This window comes from Rattus norvegicus, chromosome 7 (genome assembly GCF_036323735.1).
Source record: "Rattus norvegicus strain BN/NHsdMcwi chromosome 7, GRCr8, whole genome shotgun sequence".
In the NCBI taxonomy this organism is placed as follows: domain Eukaryota; kingdom Metazoa; phylum Chordata; class Mammalia; order Rodentia; family Muridae; genus Rattus; species Rattus norvegicus.
This window is the reverse complement of record NC_086025.1, coordinates 1,578,848-1,602,836: the sequence shown is the minus strand read 5'-3', so window position 1 is coordinate 1,602,836 and position 23,989 is coordinate 1,578,848. Positions and strand designations below refer to the sequence as shown.

Genomic DNA, 23,989 nt, shown 5'->3' with positions numbered 1-23,989 from the left:
AAATAGATAAAGTAAACTTAATTTTAAAAAAAGAAAAGAAGGGGTTGGGGATTTAGCTCAGTGGTAGAGCGCTTACCTAGGAAGCGCAAGGCCCTGGGTTCGGTCCCCAGCTCCGAAAAAAAGAACCAAAAAAAAAAAAAGAAAAAAAAAGAAAAAAGTAAAGAAAAGAAGATCTTTAAGTAGCAGCATTTGGCCCTTGAGGGGAGGTGCTCCTCCACGACTGTTCCGGCTATCAACCTGGATCCATGCTTAGAGCTAAGCAGTATCTGAATATTGAGTTACATCCCAGCACTGAAAGGAGTTTAAATCTGACCAGAATCTTTTTTCCCCCAGTTTCTTCTTTTTCTTTTTTCTTTTTTTTTCTTTTTCTTTTTTTCGGACCTGGGGACCGAACCCAGAGCCTTGCTTGCTAGGCAAGCGCTCTACCACTGAGCTAAATTCCCAACCTGTTTCTTCTTTTTATTAACTCATACACAACTACTTGTCTTCTGGTTTGTTGAAGCAGTAAGTCAGACATCACTTGCCATAGTAATGCCTGTCAAAGTGGGTACCCATGGAAACTCCCGCACCACACTCATCAGAAGGGCATTCTTGACGAAGTCAGCTGATTTTGCTATTTTCATCCACCTTATAGTGTTTCAGCACAGTCAACTTAACGTTCTTCCTCTTCTGCTTCCTCTTCTTGGAAATGGGATAAGACTTCCTCCTTTCCTCAGCACCACCACGACGTCTCAGCACCAGGTGGAGGGTGGACTCCTTTGAATGTCATAGTCGACAAAGTACAGCCAGCTGCCAGCTGCTTGCCAGCCAAGATCAACTTCTGCTGATCAGGAGGAATTCCTTCCTTATCCTGGATTTTGGCATTTACATTTTCTATAGTGTCCGAGGGTTCAACCTCAAGCGTGATTGGTCTCCCCTGTAAGGGTCTTCACAAAAAATCTGCACCGTTGCAGCGGCTTCACCCACGATGTCGGACCGGAAAGCCAGAATCTTTTTTTTTAAGATTTATTTATTTATTATATATGAGTACAGTGTCAACTGTCTTCAGGCATAGCAGAAGAGGGCATCAGATCCCATTACAGATGGTTGTGAGCCAGCCTGTGGTTGCTGGGGATTGAACTCAGGACCTCTGGAAAAGCAGTCAGTGCTCTTGCTTTTAATAGTGTAACTGTTACATAGCAGGTCCAGGAAAGGCCAAGGGTGGATAGGCACACCCACGCAATAGCAAGTTTAAAGAATCGTTGCAAGAGGGCAAGGGATGGGGCACGTGGAGAGATGGTTCAGTGTTTGGGAGCACTTGTTCTTCCAAAGAACTAGGGTTTCTTACCCAGACCCACATGACAGCTCACAACAATTTGTAACTCCAGTTACCAGGGATTCAACCAACAACTTCTGGCCACCACAGATACCTAAATGTGTTTGCAGAGAAAGTCTGGTAACTTGAATTCCATCTCCCAACCCGTGTAAAAATGGAAAGAGATAATCAAGTGCCCCTAAAGTCGTCTTCCGGCTTCCGTACACATATCGTAGCAGAAACAAGTACGAACGATCATGCATACAGGAATAATAACAAATTAAAAAAAATTGTAGCAGGAGAGTGGGGACATGGCGCACTTGGGAGGTGGAAGCAGAAAGATCGACCATTCAGAGTTCAACACCAGTGTCAGTCACATAATATACTCGAGGCCAGCCTGAGCTCTATGAGCTATATGAGACCTTGTTTCAAAACCAAAAAAAAAAAATAAACAAAAGAAAAGAAAAGATTGTAGTCCATAGTCTTCGCCCAGGGGGAGGGGACAATAAATTCTCAAAATCTTGGAATGCCAATGTAAGGGTTGCGAAATGCAAGGGGTTGGGCACCAGGGGGCGCCAGTCGGACCCGTCCGGGACCCAGCAACCCTGGGTCCCGTGGGCCATGTGCGGTGACTTCTCCGCTCCCCTCCTCACTGTCGTCTCCCAGTGTGAGCGTTGCTGTGCCCTTTTGGGTCCGCGGAGGAGAGGCGGGAACCGCGGCCGCCCGGACGGCGCGGTCGGTCCCTCGGAGACAGCTGTTCTCTCGGGCGGCCGTGGGGGGCAGCAGAGGGGACGGCGACAGGTGCGGGAGCCCCTCCCCGGGCTGAAGTGGGAAGGCGGACTCCCCGGTCTGTTCCCAGGCTGGAAACCGCCCCCGCCCCCCAGGCAAATCCCCCCAGAGGCCGAGCCGGCGCCGGGTCTGCCGGAGGAAGCGGCCGGAGACAGTGCAATTTCACGCGGTCTCCGGGGCTCGGGTTCCCGAGCTGGGTACATGAGTTACGGGGCTTTGCGTCCCGGGGAAACTGAGGTGGCATGAACGCTAGGCTAAAAAACAACCTCCCACTCGAAAAAACTGAAATACTCACACTACGAAAGAAGGAAAAAAAAAATCCCTCAAGTGATCCAACCGGCTAGGGGAGTTGAGTGATTTGGTTAATGGGCGAGGCCAGCTTTCTGGGGGCTGGGCTTCGGAGCGCTCTCCTTACCCGCAGTCACTACCTTTCCCCGGCCTGGGGTCGTTTGGAATCTTGATCTCCTCTGAACCATCTCCGGAGGGAATTGCTGGAGTAAGACCCCTCCTTGACCCTCTTGGCCAGGCTGCGGGCTGGCGGAGCACCTTTGGGCGGGTGTCCCGGGCTACAACCATCAGGACTTCAGCCTCGCACGGGAGGGGGCGCGGCCGTGACTCACCCCCTTCCCCCTTCGCTCCGTCCCTCCCTCCCAGACAGACACCCTCCCCTGCCGCCCCGCTCCGGACTCTGACTCCGGCTCCAGTTGCAGTTTGCAACCTCCGCTGCGGCCGCAGCTACCTATTCGCTGGCTGTTCAGGTGGCTTTCGCTTCGATGTCCTCCTAATCTTGGGGCCCCCGGGCCAGACTCGGCAGGGCTCCCTTCACCATCCGCTGGAATCATGAGGGCGACTGGGACTCTGCAGGTGCTGTGCTTCCTTCTCAGCCTGGCCCGGGGTTCCGAGATGGGCAACTCTCAGGCAGGTAAGCCGCGCGGGAGCCCCAGAAGTCTGGAAGCTGGGAGCGTGTGACCTGAACGCTCGCAGACCCTGGGCAAGGAGTTCGGGCACTGACTCTTTGAACTGGGGAGTGTGTGTGGGGGGGGGGTGCGACACCGGGTCTGCTCGCACCACCAAGGAGGGGGCCGTGTGCCTCGGTTCTTGGAGTGGAGCTTTCTGGGGGCTGGGACTGCATTCCTGGATGCCTACCCTTCTTCCCAGGGCGTCGCTGACCCTCTAATTGGTCTTATTCTGATTTGGTTAATGAAGAACAGTAGATTCACACTTGAGAGCCTTGGGAGGAGGGCGGGCAGGGACCCTTCTGTAAACGTAAGGAGCCTTGACTTGAAGGGTCTCAGTTTGTTCTCAGGTTCCCTGGCCCCCACCCCATCCCAGGTTTCAACAACCCCCCAGTTTCGTTGTTTTGCTGACAGGGCGGGGCTATGCAAGGGTTGGAAGTTGTTGTTTTCTAATGTTGGAAAAACAAGAGTGGCACCTCCTCTTCCGTGAGTGGGGCTGTCCTGAGAAGGCTGAGATTAACCTGAGGGCCAAGTCCAGGTGACATCAGTGAGAGGTCTCACAGAGCTGGCTGCCTGCTTTCCCATAAGATAAGCCGGTCCCCCAACTTAACCAACGTCTCTTTATCAAGACCCAGGTCAATTCAGTTAACATGTTGGGCATCTATTACACACTACACTATTTCCAGGGTATTATACCCTATTCTGGGGCTGTGGGGAAAAAGACAATCAGACCTATTTCTCTCTCCAATCTGAGGTCACTTCTCCCACCTTCTGAACATTCTATTCTGTGAACTGGCTCCCAGACCCAACTTGTGCCCTCCCCCCATTCGGTGCCATATGAGCCCTTTCCTACGGGTGTCTCTGGGACTACAGACACCTGAAGAACACCGGAGTTGGTATAATTAGAGTCCTGTTGATCTTGCTCCCCCCACCCCACCCCAAGATCTCTGCTTGGGGGTTGGCACAGTCAGTGCCCCTTCCGCAGAGTGGGAGTGGGAGAAACCACCTGTGCTTCCCCCACAGTTGCTGGGCCTAAATTTAGCCCCTGGGATCTTGAGATGTGAACACTCCCAGCTGGTGGAGGGGGTGGTCTGGGACTGGGGGGAGGGCCAGGGGAGTGACTGGAACACAGTTCCATCTGACTGCCCCCACCAACCAGAACCCAAGAGTCCGGGACTCCCACCACCCTCCTCAAGAGGCAGGGAGCAGGCATGCTTGCTTGTCTACCCTTTATCTTCCTCCTGAGCCTCTGGGCATCCGGCCCTGTCTCAAGCCTTGTATAGCCCCTTTGTCCCCTTGTGTATGTGGCAATAGAGGGGAGGCATCTGAGGGGCTGGAGGCTCTTGGTCTGTGCAGTCAATACTCTCTACAGAGAAAGGCTCCGACTTTGATCCTTTGCTCCTCTGTGAGCGTTGTCCACCCTACCCCCACCCGGTATTTTTCACTGCTTCCTTGCCGTGATCCCCAGGTTGCTTGGTCCCTCCTGGGTGGTTGTTTATGCTCCCGTCCTGTCCGCCTGCGCCCTTTGCCCCTGTTTGTGGGATCTGGACTTTACCCTCAGGGTGGCAGGTAACTGAGCCCTGTAGGGCTTTGCAAAGCACAAGACACAAAGTGTGCAAGGCATTGTGGGCAGGCAGGATGGACTGGCCCCTTGTAATGCTTCTGAGTATGGGTTCCAGGGCAAACACTATCTATTTCTGTGCCAGGGTAACTGTGTACATGTTTGTGTGTCAGTCGTACATGTGTGACACTACGCACGCACGCACAGGTACACATCACTTCCCTGTGCAGATATCCTAGCTCCTCCCCTATCTGAGAAGGGTTGGCACCTTAACTTGGAAGAGGGGTGTCCTGCCAGGAAGGGGACAGGGGTGGGGCTGTTCCAGAAATGACTAACCTTCCTAGTCTTTTATTTCAGCCCAAGGACCCTGGAGTTCCCAGGTTCCTCTGGGAGCTTCTAGCTTCTTGCTGGAACTGGCCCACTCTTTCCATCATGGAGAGAGGATAGGGAAGATGATCTAGAAGGGGTCAAACTAGACATGTACCTAACAAGAGAAACTGGGCTTTCTGACTCTCTCTCTCTCTCTCTCTCTCTCTCTCTCTCTCTCTCTCTCTCTCTCTCTCTCTCCCTGCCCCGCCTCAGGGAAGGGTGGTTAGAACAGGTGGTGTACCCCTTACCCCCACCCTCCTCTCCATGTGCTTTTACTGCACCACAGGAAAGAGCTCCAGGGAAGACAGTGAAAGCCCAAGAACTGAAATGGCCTCTCCTCTGGGCTCTCTCCTGGAGTGCCTACTGGGGAACACTGCCATGTTAGCAGTCTCTTTAAAGAATCCTTCTGACGATGAAATTGGCTTTGGAGTGGAGGCTTTGTTCTGTCTCTCTCTGGGCTTCTCTGTTTGGTGAAAAGCACTCAGGGCTGCACAGTGGTGCCCAGGGAGCTGGAGCATGTTGGCTTAGGGGAGGGAATGAGAAGGGAGACCGGAGTTTGGGGAGGGGGAGGCCGCCAGTTCCTTATCGTCCAGCTTTAAAGACAAAGCTCCCATTGACCCCCCCACCCCACTACCAGGGCTTGTCCCTCCAGTGAGGTCACTTTTCTAAGCCCAAAGCTCCGGGGTAGAGGGGAGTGCTGCTAAGGATGGGGTGTCTGAGGCAGGATGGGGCAGCCCCCTCCTCCTGGATAGAATTGCTTCATTGTGGGCTGAACTGTGGCCCCGGGCACTGCCCCCACCCTCTGCCCCCATCCCACCCTCTGCAGACACAATAGGGGCTGTGTGCTAGCCCCAAAGAGATGTTTATTCCAGGGCCTAGAGAGAGGCAGGATGGGGGCAGAGAAGTAAGTGCCTTAGTTGAGGAGAGGGTAAATGTTCCTGCCTAAAGTGTCCTTTCCAGGGAGAAGAAAAGCCAAGCATGTCTTACTTCTGTATTAACCCCTCAGTGCCCAAATTAGTGCCTGAAGGAGGCACAGTGGGGGCTCTGGTGGGAAAAGAGTCCACCTTCCTGTTTGGAACGGTGAGGGAATCGGAGAAGAATCTTGTGAGAATGAGAAGCAGGGGGGCCCTTGGAGGCCTTGTCAGGGTAACTGGGACAGGGCTTTCAGACTGGGGGCACCTAACTTACCTATCTGCCTCACCTCCACTTTTACAGTGTGTCCTGGGACTCTGAACGGACTGAGTGTGACCGGAGATGCAGACAACCAGTACCAGACGCTGTACAAACTGTATGAAAAGTGTGAGGTGGTCATGGGTAACCTGGAGATTGTGCTCACAGGACACAATGCTGACCTTTCCTTCCTGCAAGTGAGTATGCACAGCCCCTCCCCCAACCTGTCCCCACTCAGCCCCATAGAGCAGGCTTGCCCTCCCTTGAGACCACCCTTTGCTGCAGTCAGCATTGCTGCAGTCAGACTTCCTAAGACTTGCACACTGTAGCTGTCTTCAGACACTCCAGAAGACGGCATCGGATCCCATTACAGATGGTTGTGAGCCACCATGTGGTTGCTGGGATTTGAACTCTGGAAGAGCAGTTAGTGCTTGTAACCACTGAGCCATCTCTCCAGCCCGACTTAGTAGTTCTTAAGGCTCAAACCTAGGGAGACAGTGACTGTAGTATGCCTATAAGCAGGGGTATATAAAAGCTGGCCACCAGGAAGGGAGAGAGCAGGTGGCGTTCTGTCAATCAGAATTGTACAGTAAGCCACCTGAGGAACCAGAGTCACCCGGAGAGGCGAGGACTCCTCACCCTTCTGTTATGACTCAGAGAAGAGATAAGTGGGGAATGTAGATCTGTGCTCATTTCTGTGGCTTGTCTTGGCTCACCGAATGGCATAGTACTGTGACAGCATATCCCTACATATCAGGGAATTCAGAGCTGGGGTTATAGCTCAGTGATGGGGTGCTTGCAGAACATACATGAGGTCCTAGAATCAGTGCCAAGTTTGGGGTTTGGGGGAGAAAAGAAAAGAAACTCAGGGAAGCTGGACACAGGACGGGAGTCAGGGGCAACTGTGGTACACTGGTGGAGAGTACTCACCAAACATCAAGGGCTTGGTGTGGTGGCGCACACCTTTGATCCCAGCACTCGTGAGGCAGAGGCAGGCAGATCTCTGTGAGTCTGTGGCTATCCTGGTTTACAAACAGTGAGAAACCAGGTCTCAAAATAAATAAATAAATAAAATAGAGTTAAAGAAGCCGGAGACCTTTTGTCCTATTCACTGCTGCGGTCTGCTCTGTCACAGTGGATCCGAGAAGTGACAGGCTACGTCCTCGTGGCCATGAATGAATTCTCTGTGCTTCCCTTGCCTAACCTCCGAGTGGTCCGGGGAACCCAGGTCTACGATGGGAAGTTCGCCATCTTTGTTATGTTGAACTACAACACCAACTCCAGCCATGCTCTGCGCCAGCTCAAGTTCACTCAGCTAACAGGTGAGTTTCTGATGCTCCCTTCCAGTCTCGCCCCTGAGCCTTCCTGCCAACAGGCACCTCGTCGATGACCCAAGACCGCTCCCTCTGGTTCGTCTGGGTGCCCACTACCTTGGTGGTCTAAAAGTCCACTACTCTTTAAGCAGTAGCTGGCCCCAGGAGGAAACTGGGGGCATCTGCTCCAGGAAGGACCTTATGTGATGGCGGGGTTGGAGTGGGAATTGAGTCTATTGATAACCCTCCTTCCCTGGAATCCTTTGCCCCAACCAATTGGAGAATGTAGGGGTTAAACAGCCTGGGCACCCGCTGCTCTCCCTGTCTCAGTTGCTTAGAAAACATTCAGGTAGGCCTAGGGGATTGAAGCAGGACGTCCTGCCCCTCCCCCACTGGCTAAACCGGATCTACACAGGTGTCTGAAGAGGCGGGAGATTCTTTAGCCTGACTCCTCCTCTTTGAGAGCCAGCTTTTCTTGAAGCTCGAATATTATTGGTAGGAAGACATAGAAGGGGAGTTGTGCTATAATTTTCAGCCTGTGACTTCTCTTCCCACCACAGAGATTCTGTCAGGGGGCGTTTACATTGAAAAGAATGACAAACTTTGCCACATGGATACAATTGACTGGAGAGACATCGTGAGGGTTCGAGGCGCTGAGATAGTGGTGAAGAACAATGGTGCGAACTGTAAGTGGATGCCATCAAGGCGGCTCACCTCGCCCCAGCAAACTGGAGCGGCTCCTTTCCCATCCCTACTCCATTCATTCCCTCATCTGAACCCACCTTCCTCAAACAGTCACCTCAGACCATTGACCCAAGAGCCTGTCAGCCAGGACCGGGTCAGTCTCCTGGAGCCCAAACCAATGGATCAGGAAAAGAGGCAGAAGTTATCTTGGGTGCTAAGCAGAGAAGCCAGATCTTTGGATTAGCTCCCTGTTGCTCTTGCCAGTATAATATCCCCTACTGCTCCAGTCCACTCAGGCACAGAATTGGCTTGTCTGGAAAGAACCAAGTTCCTGGGATGGCACCAGGCTGAGACTGGCATCTGCCCCAGTCCCTGCCTTTCAGCTGCCCAGTGGGTAGTGTGGAGGAGTAGCTAGCCCCGCCCCTTGTTGACAGGTTCACTTGAGCCCAGCCCTGCTCTCCCAGGGCAGGGAGGGACACAGCCCAGGGCTTTTGCTTCCTGGGATTGAGCTTCCTGTGTGCTGACATCATACCTTGTTGATCCAAGCAAGCCTTTCTCAGCTCTGATGGTCCGGTGTGTCCTCTTGCTTCCCAACCAGGTCCACCCTGTCACGAGGTCTGCAAGGGACGGTGCTGGGGTCCTGGACCGGACGACTGCCAGATATGTGGGTTTGAATTTTCTTGTAAAAAGTTAAAGCTCACATCCTCCCATCCCCTTTACCTGTGCAATCCTGCAAACACTTAGAATGAGCAACGGCCCCTGAATTTAGCCCTGAGCGTCGTGTGTTCTCTCTTTCCGTAGTGACCAAGACGATCTGTGCCCCTCAGTGTAACGGTCGCTGCTTCGGGCCCAACCCTAACCAGTGCTGTCACGATGAGTGTGCTGGGGGCTGCTCTGGACCTCAGGACACAGATTGCTTTGTATGCTCTGACGTGGGGTTACAGGCTTTGGGACGGGGAAGGGGTCTGTGGAAAACATAAATTCTAGGAGTCTTTTACATTCCCAGGCCTGCCGACGCTTCAATGACAGTGGGGCCTGTGTGCCCCGGTGTCCAGAGCCTCTTGTGTACAACAAGCTAACGTTTCAGCTTGAACCCAACCCCCATACCAAGTATCAGTATGGAGGAGTCTGCGTTGCCAGTTGTCCCCGTAAGTGTCAGAGGTGGGAAGGACAACCAGAAATTAGACACAAAAAGTTTGGGATACTAAAGGGATTAAGTTAGGTGTTAACTGGGGGACCTAGATGTGATCATGTGACCTCACCTGGTTAGTGAGTGACATTTCTGTCAGTGCCCGCCCCTCCCAGGCTCTGGGCAGGGGCCACTTGGAACAGTAAAGAGCTAAGAGGCCTGGGGCTGCACCTCAATTGATAGTGCTTCCCTAGCAGTGTGTGTGAAGCCCTGGGCTTGATAACTCCAACACCATAGACACTGGGTGAAATAGTGTACTGGAACCCCAGCACTCTGAGGTAGAGACAGGACGATCAGAGACCCCAGGTCATCCTCTGCTCCATGGAGATTTTGATGCCAGGGCTAGAAACATAGGTCAGCACTTGAGACCAATGGCTGCCCTTCCAAAGGACTCAGTTCTTAGCACCCACATAAGGCAGCCTGGAATAGCCTATAATTCTAGGGGATATCACACCTACTCTGGACTCCTTGGCTACTAGACACAAAAGAGGTCTACACACACATACATACATACATACATACATACATACATACACACACACATATATACACACATATAAAGTAAATCTTTTTCTTTTTTGAGATGAAAAACCAATCATTTTTAAAATTTCATTTATTTTTATTTTGTGTGCATTGGTGTTTCATCTGCATGTATTATGTCTCCGTGAGGTTGTTAGATCTTGTAATAGGTGTGACCTGTCATGTGGGTGCTGGGATTTGAACCTGGGTCCTCTGGAAGAGCAGCCAGTGCTCTTAACCACTGAGCCACCTCTCCAGCCTGCAGTCAGTGCTCTTAACTGCTAAACTATCATTCCAGCCCCTTAAATCTTTTTTTAAGAAGGGGCTTGAGGCCTTATTAAGAACAAAGAGGGGTTGGGGATTTAGCTCAGCGGTAGAGTGCTTGCCTAGCGAGCGCAAGGCCCTGGGTTCATCCCCAGCTCCGAAAAAAAAGAAAAGAAAAGAAAAAGAAGAAAAGAACAAAGAGACTGTCTCATCTAGAGGACAGACTATAGATGGGGCAAATCCCAGGGCACAGTGGAGAGGAGGGGCAGCGCAGAGGAGAGGTCTCGGTGCTTGGCTATCCCTCATTTCTAATGGCTTTCTCCCCTTTCCTAGATAACTTTGTGGTGGACCAGACGTTTTGTGTCAGGGCTTGTCCTCCTGACAAGATGGAAGTAGATAAGCACGGACTGAAGATGTGTGAGCCTTGCGGAGGGCTGTGCCCCAAAGGTGCAGAAGTGGGAGGCGAAGAGGCAGAAGTGGGGAGAACTTACACCCAGTTTCTTCTGTGAGGCGACTCAGAACGCAGCACTGAGACCGTTCTGTATTTGCAGCCTGTGAGGGGACAGGCTCTGGAAGCCGCTACCAGACTGTGGACTCAAGCAACATTGATGGGTTCGTGAACTGTACCAAGATCCTGGGCAATCTGGACTTCCTCATCACCGGCCTCAACGGGTAGGAGCTTCCGCTTTTCCACCTCGAGTCGCAGCCCTATCCACCTCACGGTTCACTTCAGTGCCTTAAGTCATGCGGCTGACTAGAAATGTAAATCATGGCAGGTGCACGCCTTTGGTCCCAGCACTCAGGAAGCAGAGGCAGGTGGATCTCTGTGAGTTTAAGGCCAGGCTGGCTACAGTGGGAGTTCTGGGACAGTCAAGGCTACACCGAAAATCCCTGTCTTAAGAAACAAAACCAACCAGACCAAAAAAAACCCACCAAAACCAAACCAAACAAACAAATAAAAAACCAATATAGAAATGTAAGACAGGAAGTCTTAGGGGCTATAAAGGGACCGAGAGAATATGTAACTCCACCTTCCACCAGCTCCAGCGGGAGTCCCTCATGGACATCCTGAGCAGCCCAGTCTTACACCGAGAGGTGACACAGTTCCCCTGAAGGGCTTTAGAAGCTCTTCCTTAAATTTAAATAAAAGGAGGCTGGAGAGTGAGGTCAGTGGTTCAGACCATGCGCTGCTCGGAGGCTCACAGCTGTCTGTCACTCTAACTCGGGGATCTGACATCTCCAGCCTCAGTGGGCACCTGCACACACACACGCATGACAGAAAATAATGATGACCATTGTCTGTTTTTTTTTTTATTTTTTATTTTATGTATCTGAGTATTTTGCCTACATGCATGTGTCTCTGCAACACGTGTTTACCCGGTACCACAGAAATCTGAAGAGGCTGTTGAATCCCTTGGAAGTAAAGCTACAGATGACGGAGTCAAACCCTAGCCTTTTGCAAGAGCAGCCAGTGTTCTTAACTGACCTGCTTTTCACTTTTGCTAGCTTTGTTTGTGTATGTAGACATGTGTGTGCATGTGTGTAGACATCTATGTGTGTAGGCGTGTGTATATGTATATAGATGTGTATGTATAGATGTAGACACATGTGTATGTATGTAGGTGTGTGTGTGTGTGCCTCAGTGAGTGTGGGACTCAGAAGTCAGTGTTAGGGAATCTGTTTTCTCTTTCTACCCTGTGGAGCCTGGGACTAACCCAGATTCTTAGGCTCTGCTAAATCAACCTGGTCTGCTCACCCATCTTGCTGGCCACCTCTTTTAATTTTTTTTTTTACATAGATATACATTTAGAGTAGCCCTTAAATTGTAAAAAAAAAAAAAAATGACATTTTCCATACATGCTTTACCCAGATTCCCCTAATATTAGCATAATATAGTGCTTTTATTTAATTTTTTTATTCTTTGGGTTCTTCATAACAGGGTTTCTCTGTACCCCGGCTGCCTTGGAGCTTGCTTTGTAGACCAGGCTGGTCTCGAACTCAGAGATGCACCTGCCTCTGCCTTCCAAGTGCTGGGATGACAGCCAAGCACTGCTCTGCCCAGATACATGTTTTCTTTGTTTGTTTCTTTTCATCAGTTCTCTCTTTTCCTCCTTATACACAGTTTTCGCTTTTGCTTTTTCAACTAAATAATGTCTACACTCATAGCCCAGGCTGGTCTTGATCTTGCCACCCTTGTTTAGCCTCCTGAGTGTTAATGTTGGGATTATAGGCATGTGCTTTATGGACATGGATGGTTTGCCTGCGTATATGTCTGCGCATCATGTGCACGCCTGGCGCCTAAGACCAGAAAAGGGTGTCTGACTCTCAGGCTGGAGTTGCAGACAGTGTGAGCCACCATGGGGGGTTGTCGGGTTTGCACAGTCAACAGTGTCACTGGCTGCATCAGCCCTTGAACACTCCTTTTCTTTTTAAGACAATCCAGGCCTCTGTATATGTCTGTTTCCCCAGCCACCCACATTTCCCCATGCAGTTCTGTGTCCTTTAGATGAAGACTGACTTGGGAGCCAAGAGGCTGTGTTATATAGAAAGGCAGCTTGACCAGAGTGCTGGGGGAAACATCGACATCTAGAAACCGTGTTTTGAGGTGTGGTGACCACTGAGTTGTCTCTCTCCTTTGTTGACAAGTTTTTACTGTTCTCGTAGTGACCCCTGGCATAAGATACCCGCACTGGACCCGGAAAAGCTCAATGTTTTCAGAACAGTCCGGGAGATCACAGGTGAGGAAGAAGGTGGACTTACCCTGCTGGAAGGGGCAGGTGACACAGGGCACACCTTACAGTTAAACCACTTAAAGACAGTCACGCTTGGAGTTTGAAAGATAGCTCAGTGGTTAAAAGTACTGTCAGGGGGCTGGAGAGATGGCTCTGCATTTAAGAGCCTTCCATCTGGAAGAATGGTCTGCTCTTGATCCTGAGTCAATTCCCAGCACCCACATGGTGGGTCACAACCATCTGTAATGGGGTCTGATGGCCTCTTCTGGGCATGCAGGCACACATGCAGGTAGAGCCCTCATATGCATAAAATAAATAAAAATCTTCAAAAAAAATGGGGGAGTCACATTCCAGAGCACAGGGAGGCAGGTTACTGAGAACCTTATATGCCTCTCTCCGACCCCTAGGTTACCTAAACATCCAGTCCTGGCCCCCTCACATGCACAACTTCAGTGTTTTTTCCAATCTGACAACCATCGGGGGCAGAAGCCTCTACAAGTGAGTAACGGGCGTGGAGTGTGGAGTTGGTAGCAAGCATCCCTAGACAGTGAGGTGGGCATGGGCATCTTGTTATGGTAGACAGGGCATTTCTCAACCACCAGGCCCTAACAGTCTGCTAATATAGCGAGGTGGAAAGGCAAAATGTCAGGATAATCCCAGATGTGGTTAATTCCAGCACGGACAGGAGGACCACAGCTAGTTCAAAGACCAGTGTGAGCCAGGTCTCAAGTTCCAGACCTGCCTCAGTTATACTCGACAAACCTGCCAGGAGAGGCGACTTCCTCTCTACAGGTCTGACTTAACCTGGAGCGAATTGGTTGAGTGAAAGTAAACCCCCTGTATCTCCAATTTTCCCTTTGCAGTTCATTTCCTAATTCTGACTCCTTATTCCAGCCGGGGCTTCTCCTTGTTGATCATGAAGAACTTGAATGTCACATCCCTGGGTTTCCGGTCCCTGAAGGAAATCAGTGCTGGGCGTGTCTACATAAGTGCCAATCAGCAGCTTTGCTACCACCACTCTCTGAACTGGACCAGACTGCTTCGGGGGCCCTCGGAAGAGAGACTTGACATCAAGTACAACCGGCCTCTGGGAGAATGCTGTAAGAGAAAGGGCCTCCCGGGAGTGAGAACAGGGGTGAGAGGATGTGGAAAGTAGGAATAGGTTTGAGGGATCGAACCGGTGAGGAGGGAGTGGAGGGTGGGGGCAATAAGGAAGAAGCATTCAGAAGGCTTCCTGGTTACCCTCAGAGTCTTCCTAATGTGTCTGTTCTTTTCCAGTGGCAGAGGGCAAAGTGTGTGATCCACTGTGTTCCTCTGGGGGATGCTGGGGCCCAGGCCCTGGTCAGTGCTTGTCTTGTCGAAACTACAGCCGGGAAGGTGTCTGTGTGACTCACTGCAACTTCCTGCAAGGGTACAGTGTGGACAAGGCCAAGAGGGTGGGAGGAAGGCCTAGGGACAGATAGAGTAGTCCAAGTTCTTTATTTATTATATATGAGTAGACTGTCACTGTCTTCAAACCCACCAGAAGAGGGCATTGTATCCCATCACAGATGGTTGTGAGTCATCATGTGGTTGCTGGGCATTGAATTCAGGATGTCTGGAAGAGCAGTCAGTGCTCTTAGCCCCTGAAACATCTCTGCAGCCCCATAAACTGTGTTTCTTTCTCCCTTTTCCTCTCTCTCCCTCTTCATCCCCCTCCCCTCCTCCTCCCCTCCCCTCCAGCCCACTCACACTGTAATCTTTTTGCCTTAACCTTTTAAGTGCTGAGATTACAGCTATGAGCCCCATGTCTGTCTTGTTGTGTGTGCGTGTGCATTTGAGAGAGCAACGGACAGAGAGACAGAGACAGACAGACAGAATCTCATGGTCCTGACCTAGAACTCGCTATATATACCAGACAGGAATGAAAGAGCTCTTCCTGCTTCTGCTTCCTGAGTGCCACCATGCCTGGCCCTCTCTTGCTTTCTTGTTTGCTGGCTGGCCTGCTTGCTTTTGTTTTTAGACAGCACCTCACTCTGTAACCCAGGCAGGTCTTGAACTCAGGGAAAGATGTAAGCCACCACACCTGGCTTCTCAGCTTTCTGCTTGTGCCTTGGTGGGCACGAAGTAGAAGGTCTTCACTACAGGTCAAGGGGATGAAGGGCAGAAGTGATCCTTCCCCATGTCCCCCACTACAGGGAACCCCGGGAGTTTGTTCATGAGGCTCAATGCTTCTCCTGCCATCCAGAATGCCTACCCATGGAGGGCACCAGCACATGCAATGGCTCGGTACAGTAGCAGCCCTGTGATCTGTAAGGGAGATGGGGAATGACCAAATTTCCAAGTCAGACTGGGGAAGTCAGATAGCCCTGGAGTTTGTACACCGACGATGCTGAGGGGATGGGCTGACCCTTACTGGGAGGACTGGAGTTAACCCTGAGATCTCATTCTCAAAGATCATCCTTCTTCTACTCAGGGCTCTGACGCTTGTGCACGATGTGCTCATTTTCGTGACGGGCCCCACTGTGTGAACAGCTGCCCCCATGGAATCCTAGGTGCCAAAGGTCCAATCTACAAGTATCCAGATGCTCAGAATGAGTGTCGGCCCTGCCATGAGAACTGCACCCAAGGGTCAGTCATGGGATGGAAAAGAGGGGCTAGGGAGAGGGTGGGAACCCAGAATTAGCCTGTGGAGCAGCAAGAAGACAGGCTGACTGCTCAAGACTGACTTCCAGCTCTAAAGGCCGGGGGGAAGGGAAACTCAGCACGAGAGTACACCATGCTTAGGGGACGCTGGAGTAGGCTCACTAGAGAGCCGGAGATGGAGGATAGGACTATGGAGGAGGAGAGGGGCGGAGGCCCCTCTGTTTGGAGGTAGGTGTCCGGCTTCAGGATGAGGTGCCACAGTAGGTTTGCTCCAAAGCAAGCCTTTATAGATGGAGGCTCTTGGACTTGGGCCTCTATGGTCTTTAAAACTTTTCCCCTAATTATGTTTATTTATTGTGAGTGTGGGAACTATGTGTGCTACAGTGTGCATGTGGAGATCAAATGACAACTTGAAGAAGTTAATTTCTCTCCTTCCCTTACCTGGTTCCCAGGGATCAAACACAGGCCCTCAGGCTTGTCAGCAAGTGTGTTCACCTGCTAAGCCATCTTGTTGGCCCAATCCTCTGCTGTCTACTTACTAAGAAGATGATTTTCTTTTCTAGGTGTAACGGACCAGAACTACAAGACTGTTTAGGCCAAGCAGAGGTGTTGATGAGGTAAGACTGGCTTGGAAATTGTGGAATTCAGGAATGCTTGGGAGAAAGGTTAGGGGAAGAGCAATGCTATTCCTCTGCCTTTTAAAGTTTTATGTGTATCTGGTTGTTTTGCCTGCATTTATGTCTCTGCTCAGAAGAGGGCATGAGCCATTATGTAGGTGTTGGGAATTGAACACAGGTCCTCCACAAGAACAGCCAGTGCCCTTAGACACTGAGCCTCTCTCTAGCAGCTCACTCTGCCCCTTTTAAGTTTTATTTTTTAGCCTGGCGGTGGTGGTGGTGCACACCTTTGAACCCGGCACTCGGGAGGCAGAGGCAGGAAGATCTCTGAGTACAAGGAGCAGCCAGGGCTATACAGAGAAACCCTGTGTAGAAAAAAAAGGACAAAAATATTATTTTTTACATTTTGGTTTATTTTGTTTTTGTAACAGGGTGTCGCCATATAGCCCTGCCTGACATGAAACTTGCTGTGTATGCCAGGGTGTCTTATAACTCACAGACATCCTCCTGCCTCTGTCTCCAAAATACCAGGATTACAGGCTTGCAGCACTATACCTATCTTTGAAAAGCTATTTATCTTGCTTTATGTGTATGAATAATGCCTGGCTGATGTTGTGTGCGCCATGTGCCTGGTGCTCAGGAGACCAGCAGAGGGCGCTGCATTACCTTGGATCTTAGTTAGAATGGTTCTGAGCCGCCGCATGGGTTCAGGGAACCAAACCTGGGTTTGAAGCTCTGAACTGCTGAGCCATAGCTCCAACCCTCCCCCCACTTTCAATAATATTTCTTATTTGTTCTTTGGAAATGTAATACAGTTATATGATATCCTTTGATTATACCAATCCACCATTATCTCCTTCCAGCTCACCCCTGTGCCCTCACCCGGATCCTTCCTGATTTCCTGTCCTCCTTTTCATTGTTATTAATAACACCCTGGGTCCCTCTAGCGTCACCTGTATGCACTGGATAAGGGATTGTCCACTAGGGTTGTTCTTCCCTTTTACATAACAGTTTACCATCCCTGGACTCAAGAGTCCTGGCTTCTCACATTCTCTTCCTAAATTAACTTACACCTTCTTAGAAGGGGAAGCCCCATATCTATTGACTCCTTCAGTGCTCGTGGACATTAGTAGAGATGGAGCTAACCCAGATGATGCATATCATATAAATGACATGCGTGAACCCAGGATCCTGACCTTCTCTGTATCCCATAGCAAACCTCATCTGGTAATAGCGGTGACGGTGGGACTGGCCGTGATCCTCATGATTCTGGGAGGCTCTTTTCTGTATTGGCGTGGACGCAGGATTCAGAACAAAAGGGCTATGAGACGCTACTTGGAGCGGGGTGAGGTGAGTACTTAGGGAGGTATCCTTCGCAGTGTGCTCCCAAGGGAAAGCGATGACCCTTAGTTCTCTTACGTGGTCCCTTTCTTTGAGGGGACAGCGTAGAGCTATGGATATGGCTCAGAATGCTTACCTAACATGTATAAGGGCCCAGGTTCAGACCTAGCCACACGCATGTACACGTGCACATATATGGACACACCAGACCATGAAGAGGGAAGATGTTCTCATCTTGGTTTTGCTGTTTGCTCTTGGTTTTGCTCTGTGGATCCATTTACATACCTTAGCCACAGATAGCGTTCATCCTTCCAAGATGATGGATACAGCGGCATGCGCAAGTGCTTTGGAAGCTTAGGCTTTGGTACGTGGCAGTAATCCCGGCACTCAGCCAAGGCAGGAAAGATTGCCCTGAGTTCATCTGATCTACACGGCAAGCCCTCATCTTAGAGGAGAGAGGAATAGAAAACAAGAACTAATCTTGTTTGAAAGGTCTTTGGAGTCAGGTGCCACCATATCTCCTCTGCTCCCTTCTCCTCTGAGAAGGGAACTGGCCCTCTTGACCTTCTCACCTTCTTCAATCCTACTGTGTCCGGAAGGGCGTGCTGTTCCTCAGTAAAATACGAAGCTTTCCAGGACTAAAGATTTCTCCCCTTACCCTGGGCTCTCTGCTCTGCTGCCCTCGGCATCACAGAGACAGTAGGTGAGACAAGGCTTTTCTGAACAACTCCTCCCTGTCCACTCCTCAGAGCATCGAGCCTCTGGACCCAAGCGAGAAGGCAAACAAAGTCTTGGCTAGAATCTTCAAAGAGACAGAGCTGAGGAAACTTAAAGTGCTTGGCTCTGGCGTCTTTGGAACTGTCCACAAGGTGAGTGACTCTTTGGGAAGTCTGACAAAGTGGGGACAAGATGGAGGGAGAAAAGGGAGAAAGGTTTTGGCAAAAGACTGTCTGAAAAAGAGTGATTTTTTTTTTAAACCTCCCTCCACCCCAAACTTTCCAGGGGATTTGGATTCCTGAGGGTGAATCCATCAAGATTCCAGTCTGCATTAAAGTCATCGAGGACAAGAGTGGGCGCCAAAGTTTTCAAGCTGTGACTGACGTGAGTTATAGAAAGGAATTCTTTGTGCCTCTAGAAGAGAGGCGGTGTTGGTCCAGGCATGGAGGCGTGTGATCTTGTGTTGGCAAATGGTGTGTTAACTCTGTCTCAGGCATGCTGTGTTTCAGTGCTGAGGACCTCCGGATGGGTGTGCTTTTGCAGAGCATATGCGAACCCGTTACTTCCTGGCTAACAGGAAGTTACATATATTTTGCAGCATATGCTGGCCGTTGGCAGCCTGGACCATGCCCACATTGTACGGCTGCTAGGACTGTGCCCAGGGTCATCTCTGCAGCTTGTTACTCAGTACTTGCCCCTGGGCTCCCTCCTTGATCATGTGAAACAGCACCGTGAGACATTGGGACCACAGCTGCTGCTCAACTGGGGAGTACAAATTGCCAAGGTGAGGGGGGGTTCAGGGGAGCTTCGATAGCAGCAGCAGCTGGAGAAGGTCAGGGGTGACGTAGGAGGGTCAAGGGTTTGAGGTCCGGAGAGCTGTCCTCAGGGTGTGGGCAGCTGCTCTTGACCAGTGGCTGACTTCCCCAACCATGAGACCACCTCCCCCTCCAGGGCATGTATTACCTCGAGGAACATAGCATGGTGCACAGGGACCTTGCGCTCCGGAACGTGATGCTCAAGTCACCAAGTCAGGTCCAGGTGGCAGATTTTGGTGTGGCTGACTTGTTGCCACCAGATGACAAGCAGTTGCTACATAGTGAGGCCAAGGTGAGGCACTGAGGGTGGGGTGGTTGGGTGGTGGGAGCATGGGGCTGAGGGGCTCTTTCTGAGATAGGTAAATGAGTCGTGGCAGATTCGAAGAGAGGGAACTTGGAGTTTTAAAATAAGGAAGTCTGTGAAAATTGACTAGTAACACCTTTATCTTTAACCTTCAGACTCCAATTAAGTGGATGGCCCTTGAGAGTATCCACTTTGGGAAATACACACACCAGAGTGATGTCTGGAGTTATGGTAAGCACCCCTATGTCAGTACCAGCTCAGGCCCCCCTTTTGTGTCTTCTCTTAAAAACTAGATGCCTTCGCAATCCTTGTATTTTTTTTTCTTTTTTCTTTTTTCTTTTTTTTTTTTTTCGGAGCTGGGGACCAAACCCAGGGCCTTGCGCTTGTTAGGCAAGTGCTCTACTACTGAGCTAAATCCCCAACCCCCGCAATCCTTGTATTAAAGCCAGGTCCCCCCCAGCACCATCACATACCCCCTTTCCCTTCGTGCATGTATCTGTTTTTTTTTTTTTTTTTTTCGGAGCTGGGGATCGAACCCAGGGCCTTGGGCTTGCTAGGCAAGTGCTCTACCGCTGAGCTAAATCCTCAACCCCTGTATCTGTTTTTCATAGTTACCACTTTTTTTTTTTTTTTTTTTTTTTTCCCCCCCGGAGCTGGGGACCGAACCCAGGGCCTTGCGCTTCCTAGGTAAGCGCTCTACCACTGAGCTAAATCCCCAGCCCTCATAGTTACCACTTAATGTCTTCCTGTATCAGGTGTAACAGTTTGGGAGTTGATGACCTTCGGGGCAGAGCCCTATGCAGGGTTACGACTGGCTGAAATACCAGACCTGCTAGAGAAGGGAGAGCGGTTAGCACAGCCCCAGATCTGCACCATTGACGTCTACATGGTCATGGTCAAGTGTGAGTAGGCCACTGACCCTAGCCTTTTCTAACCGCCTTCCTCCTTTCTCTTCCATGGCTCTGTTCTCTCTTCTGACTCAACCTTCCACATCTCTTCCCAGGCTGGATGATTGATGAGAATATTCGCCCAACCTTTAAAGAACTAGCCAATGAGTTTACCAGGATGGCCCGTGACCCACCAAGGTATCTGGTCATCAAGGTGAGTGGGGACTAGAGAAAGTCAAAGTGGTTTAGGGAACAGACTTATCGAGAACGAGAATGCATCTTGACGAATGTCTACTCCTGTAGAGAGCGAGTGGGCCTGGAACACCTCCTGCGGCAGAACCCTCTGTTCTGACCACCAAAGAGTTGCAGGAGGCAGAGCTGGAGCCAGAACTGGACCTAGACCTAGACTTGGAGGCAGAGGAGGAGGGCCTGGCCACCTCCCTGGGTTCTGCTCTCAGCTTGCCTACGGGAACGCTCACCCGGCCACGTGGGGTAAGTCTTCTAACTGCACAAGATTCTGCTCCCTGGACCCAATGAATCCACTCAGAATCACCACTCATCAGCCTCCCCGCTAGGAATAGATTTCTTCCTTCGTTTTAACCCTTTTCTTTCCTTTCTCATCCTAGAGCCAGAGCCTTTTAAGTCCCTCATCTGGGTACATGCCCATGAACCAGAGCAGTCTCGGAGAGGCTTGTCTGGTAAGATGTGCTGGCTTGGGTGTTATGGTCTTGGGTTTATAGAAATGTGGAGATGTTTCGAATCTTGAAGGTTTACTCAGCGTCCGGCAATGGAAAAGGCCCTACCTGAACAGCTGCACCTTCCTCAAAAACTGGGCATGTATATAATCTGTGTAATCCTTATATTGCTTCCCGTGACTTTTCCTCCGTAGGATTCTGCGGTTTTGGGGGGTCGTGAACAGTTCTCCCGTCCCATCTCTCTGCACCCAATTCCACGGGGGCGTCCAGCATCAGAGTCATCAGAGGGCCACGTGACAGGCTCTGAGGCTGAACTCCAAGAGAAAGTGTCAGTGTGTAGGAGCCGAAGCCGGAGTCGGAGCCCGCGGCCTCGTGGGGACAGTGCCTACCATTCGCAGCGACACAGCCTGCTTACTCCTGTGACCCCGCTCTCCCCACCAGGGTTAGAGGAGGAGGACGGCAATGGCTACGTCATGCCAGATACACACCTCAGAGGTACGACTCTTCCAGCGATTTTCTCAAATCTTCCTCTAAGCTTTTTCTCCGAGCTCCCCTTAGTTCTTTTACCTTCTCTGATGACTCACTCACTCCCATTCCTTCTGGTTATTTCTACAAAGTTCTATACGTACTTAAGAGTTTCTCTCACCCGTAGGTGCGTCCTCCTCCCGGGAAGGCACCCTCTCGTCGGTAGGTCTCAGTTCTGTGTTGGGTACTGAGGAGGAAGATGAAGATGAGGAGTATGAATACATGAACCGGAAGAGAAGGGGTAGCCCTCCTCGGCCCCCCAGGCCTGGCTCCCTGGAAGAACTGGGTTACGAGTACATGGATGTGGGTTCAGACCTCAGTGCTTCTCTGGGCAGTACACAGAGCTGCCCGCTCCATCCCATGGCCATCGTGCCCTCTGCTGGCACAACTCCAGATGAAGACTATGAGTACATGAACCGGAGGCGTGGTGCGGGTGGCGCCGGAGGGGACTATGCAGCTATGGGGGCCTGCCCAGCAGCTGAGCAAGGGTACGAGGAGATGCGAGCTTTCCAGGGGCCTGGACATCACGCCCCCCATGTTCGTTATGCCCGCCTCAAAACTCTGCGTAGTTTAGAAGCCACCGACTCTGCCTTCGACAACCCCGATTACTGGCACAGCAGGCTTTTCCCCAAGGCTAATGCCCAGAGAACGTAAACTTCTGCTCCGTGACGCTCTGCGGGCGTGTGGCGGCAGCTAGTGCCTCTTCGAGGGTACCCCTTCCTCATCCCTCTCTCTGAGGTCCCACCTCCATTTCTCCAGTCCTGTACAATGCCATCCAGTTCCTAGAGACTTGTCAACATATCCCCGCAAACTTTGCGGTACGTAGCCCTGTGTGTCTCCTCTCCCAACCCCGTTCCTCCGCTTCCTCAGGGACTCTCCCTGGAGATATGAAGGATTGCTCTCTGGACCCTTTTGCTCAGGTTCTTACTCATGGGGATTAGACTCTTAAACGTCGCCTTTCCTCCCCATCAGACTCTGAAGAAGGGAAATAGAGGAAAGTACACATTTTATGAGACTTTTAATCCCAGGGGAAGATTTAGAAGCTTAAAGCTTTGAGGAATTAAAGTTAAGAGTAGATACCAGTAACTATGAACTGAACATTTACTGTGAGTCAGGCACCTTCATGCTGAACTCTGCCTACAGTGTCTCAATTATAATCTTTCCAGTTTTGTGAGATAGAACTGATCCCACGTTTCACCAATACAGACTCTTTTTGAGTGTTCCAAGATAGCCAGTAGGCCCCTGAATCTGTGAATAATATTGAATCCTGTGGTTTGTTTTTTTTTAACATTTTAGTTGGTGTACAAAACTAAGTTCTGTGTTTAGTAACTTTTCCATCTTAAATAAGAACTTATCGTTCTTTTTAGTTTGAGGTGCCACAGCAGAGGTTGTACTAATTTTTCTATTTTTCTAATTTAATGTATTTTTATTATAGACATTACCATATGATCCCCTCCCCCATGTGAAGTCAAGAACTTCCACCTTTTCTCAAAGAAAACGCTTCTCTTTGACATGTCTGAGTTGGCATGACTACTCCTGCACTTTGGGCCTGTTTTTAGATAAAATGGGTCTTTGAACACAAGTAGTATGGTATTGCTGTCACTCGATCTAATAAGCAGGTGGGTAATTGAGTACAGAGCAAGTAGGTTATTCAGTGTGGGCGCACTAGGCAGAGGGATGATTCATCTACCAAGTGGGACAGGAAAGGGTGGCTGTGACTTCATCGTGCTACTCAGAATGGTGTACGATGTAAACTGTAGGGATTATTTATTTCAGGAACTTATCATTCAGCATTTTCAGATTGCAGTTGATCACAGGTCACTAAGACTCTGGACAGACAGCAGAACCTCAGAAAATGGGGGACTGAGCCTTGAAGAAATAAAGCAACAGGTCCAGGATTCAAAATCTTCCCATTTCTCATACCTGTGCTTGTACTATAAAGTGTTGTGTAAAGCTGGGTCTCACTCTGTCAACTGGCCTGAAACCATGTAGCCCAGGATGGCCTAGGACTCCACACACAGCAACCCTAGCTTCACCTTTTGAAGGCTGTGGCTACCAGTCACATTTCTTTATGCACTGAATCAAGCAAATGCTACCAGCCACTTTTCCTCCAGCACCCAGGCCTCTCATCTCAGGAAGGAGTGGAGACTAGATAGAAGGACAAGTAACCAGACATGTTTGTGTAAGCCGCAGGCCATACATGTTGCAGATACATACTCCTTACAAGCCAATTCGCAAAGGTTCCAAGACTTGTATTTTAGGAGCTGTTCTCAACCAGTAATGAGATGGGATAGAAAGAGGATCCACCTTCAGACCTCAGTCTTCCTGGATGGGAACTGGGGGGAAAATGCTTCTTGTACCATTAAAGTTTTTTTTTTATACTGTCTAAAAATGTCAACTTTTTTGATTGTTTTTGTGTACTCCTGTGAAGTGAAAAATGCATGAGGCCGTTCCTTTTCTTGGCTTCTTAGCAATGGATGGCTTTCTCTGCTTCTGACACTCTGTAACAAGTAATGTTCCAAGGCTTTTATTTGTTATGTTTTTATTTTTATTTTTTAAAGATTTATTTATTTATTGTATACAAGTACACTGTAGCTGTCTTCAGACACACCGGAAGAGGGCA

General features: G+C 50.2%; 1 protein-coding gene and 1 pseudogene across 3 annotated transcripts; one reads left to right on the top strand and one right to left on the bottom strand.

Annotated features, from left to right (window-relative positions):
- On the bottom strand, window positions 437-988 carry Rps27a-ps11 (ribosomal protein S27a, pseudogene 11; annotated as a pseudogene).
- Window positions 2,458-23,758, top strand: Erbb3 (erb-b2 receptor tyrosine kinase 3). Of its 3 annotated transcripts, XM_017594700.3 has the most exons (29): window positions 2,458-2,579; window positions 2,738-3,005; window positions 6,185-6,336; window positions 7,275-7,461; window positions 8,013-8,138; window positions 8,735-8,800; window positions 8,938-9,056; window positions 9,143-9,284; window positions 10,442-10,555; window positions 10,660-10,780; window positions 12,773-12,846; window positions 13,248-13,338; window positions 13,735-13,940; window positions 14,119-14,251; window positions 15,018-15,108; window positions 15,296-15,450; window positions 16,029-16,082; window positions 17,297-17,432; window positions 18,173-18,292; window positions 18,426-18,524; window positions 18,739-18,924; window positions 19,092-19,247; window positions 19,415-19,490; window positions 20,015-20,161; window positions 20,263-20,360; window positions 20,450-20,638; window positions 20,773-20,844; window positions 21,036-21,336; window positions 21,494-23,758. In XM_017594700.3, exons 2-29 carry the CDS (start codon window positions 2,924-2,926, stop codon window positions 22,018-22,020), a joined length of 4,020 nt encoding a protein of 1,339 aa, XP_017450189.1. In that variant the 5' UTR covers window positions 2,458-2,579; window positions 2,738-2,923; the 3' UTR covers window positions 22,021-23,758.
- The last annotated feature ends 231 nt before the right edge of the window (window positions 23,759-23,989 follow it).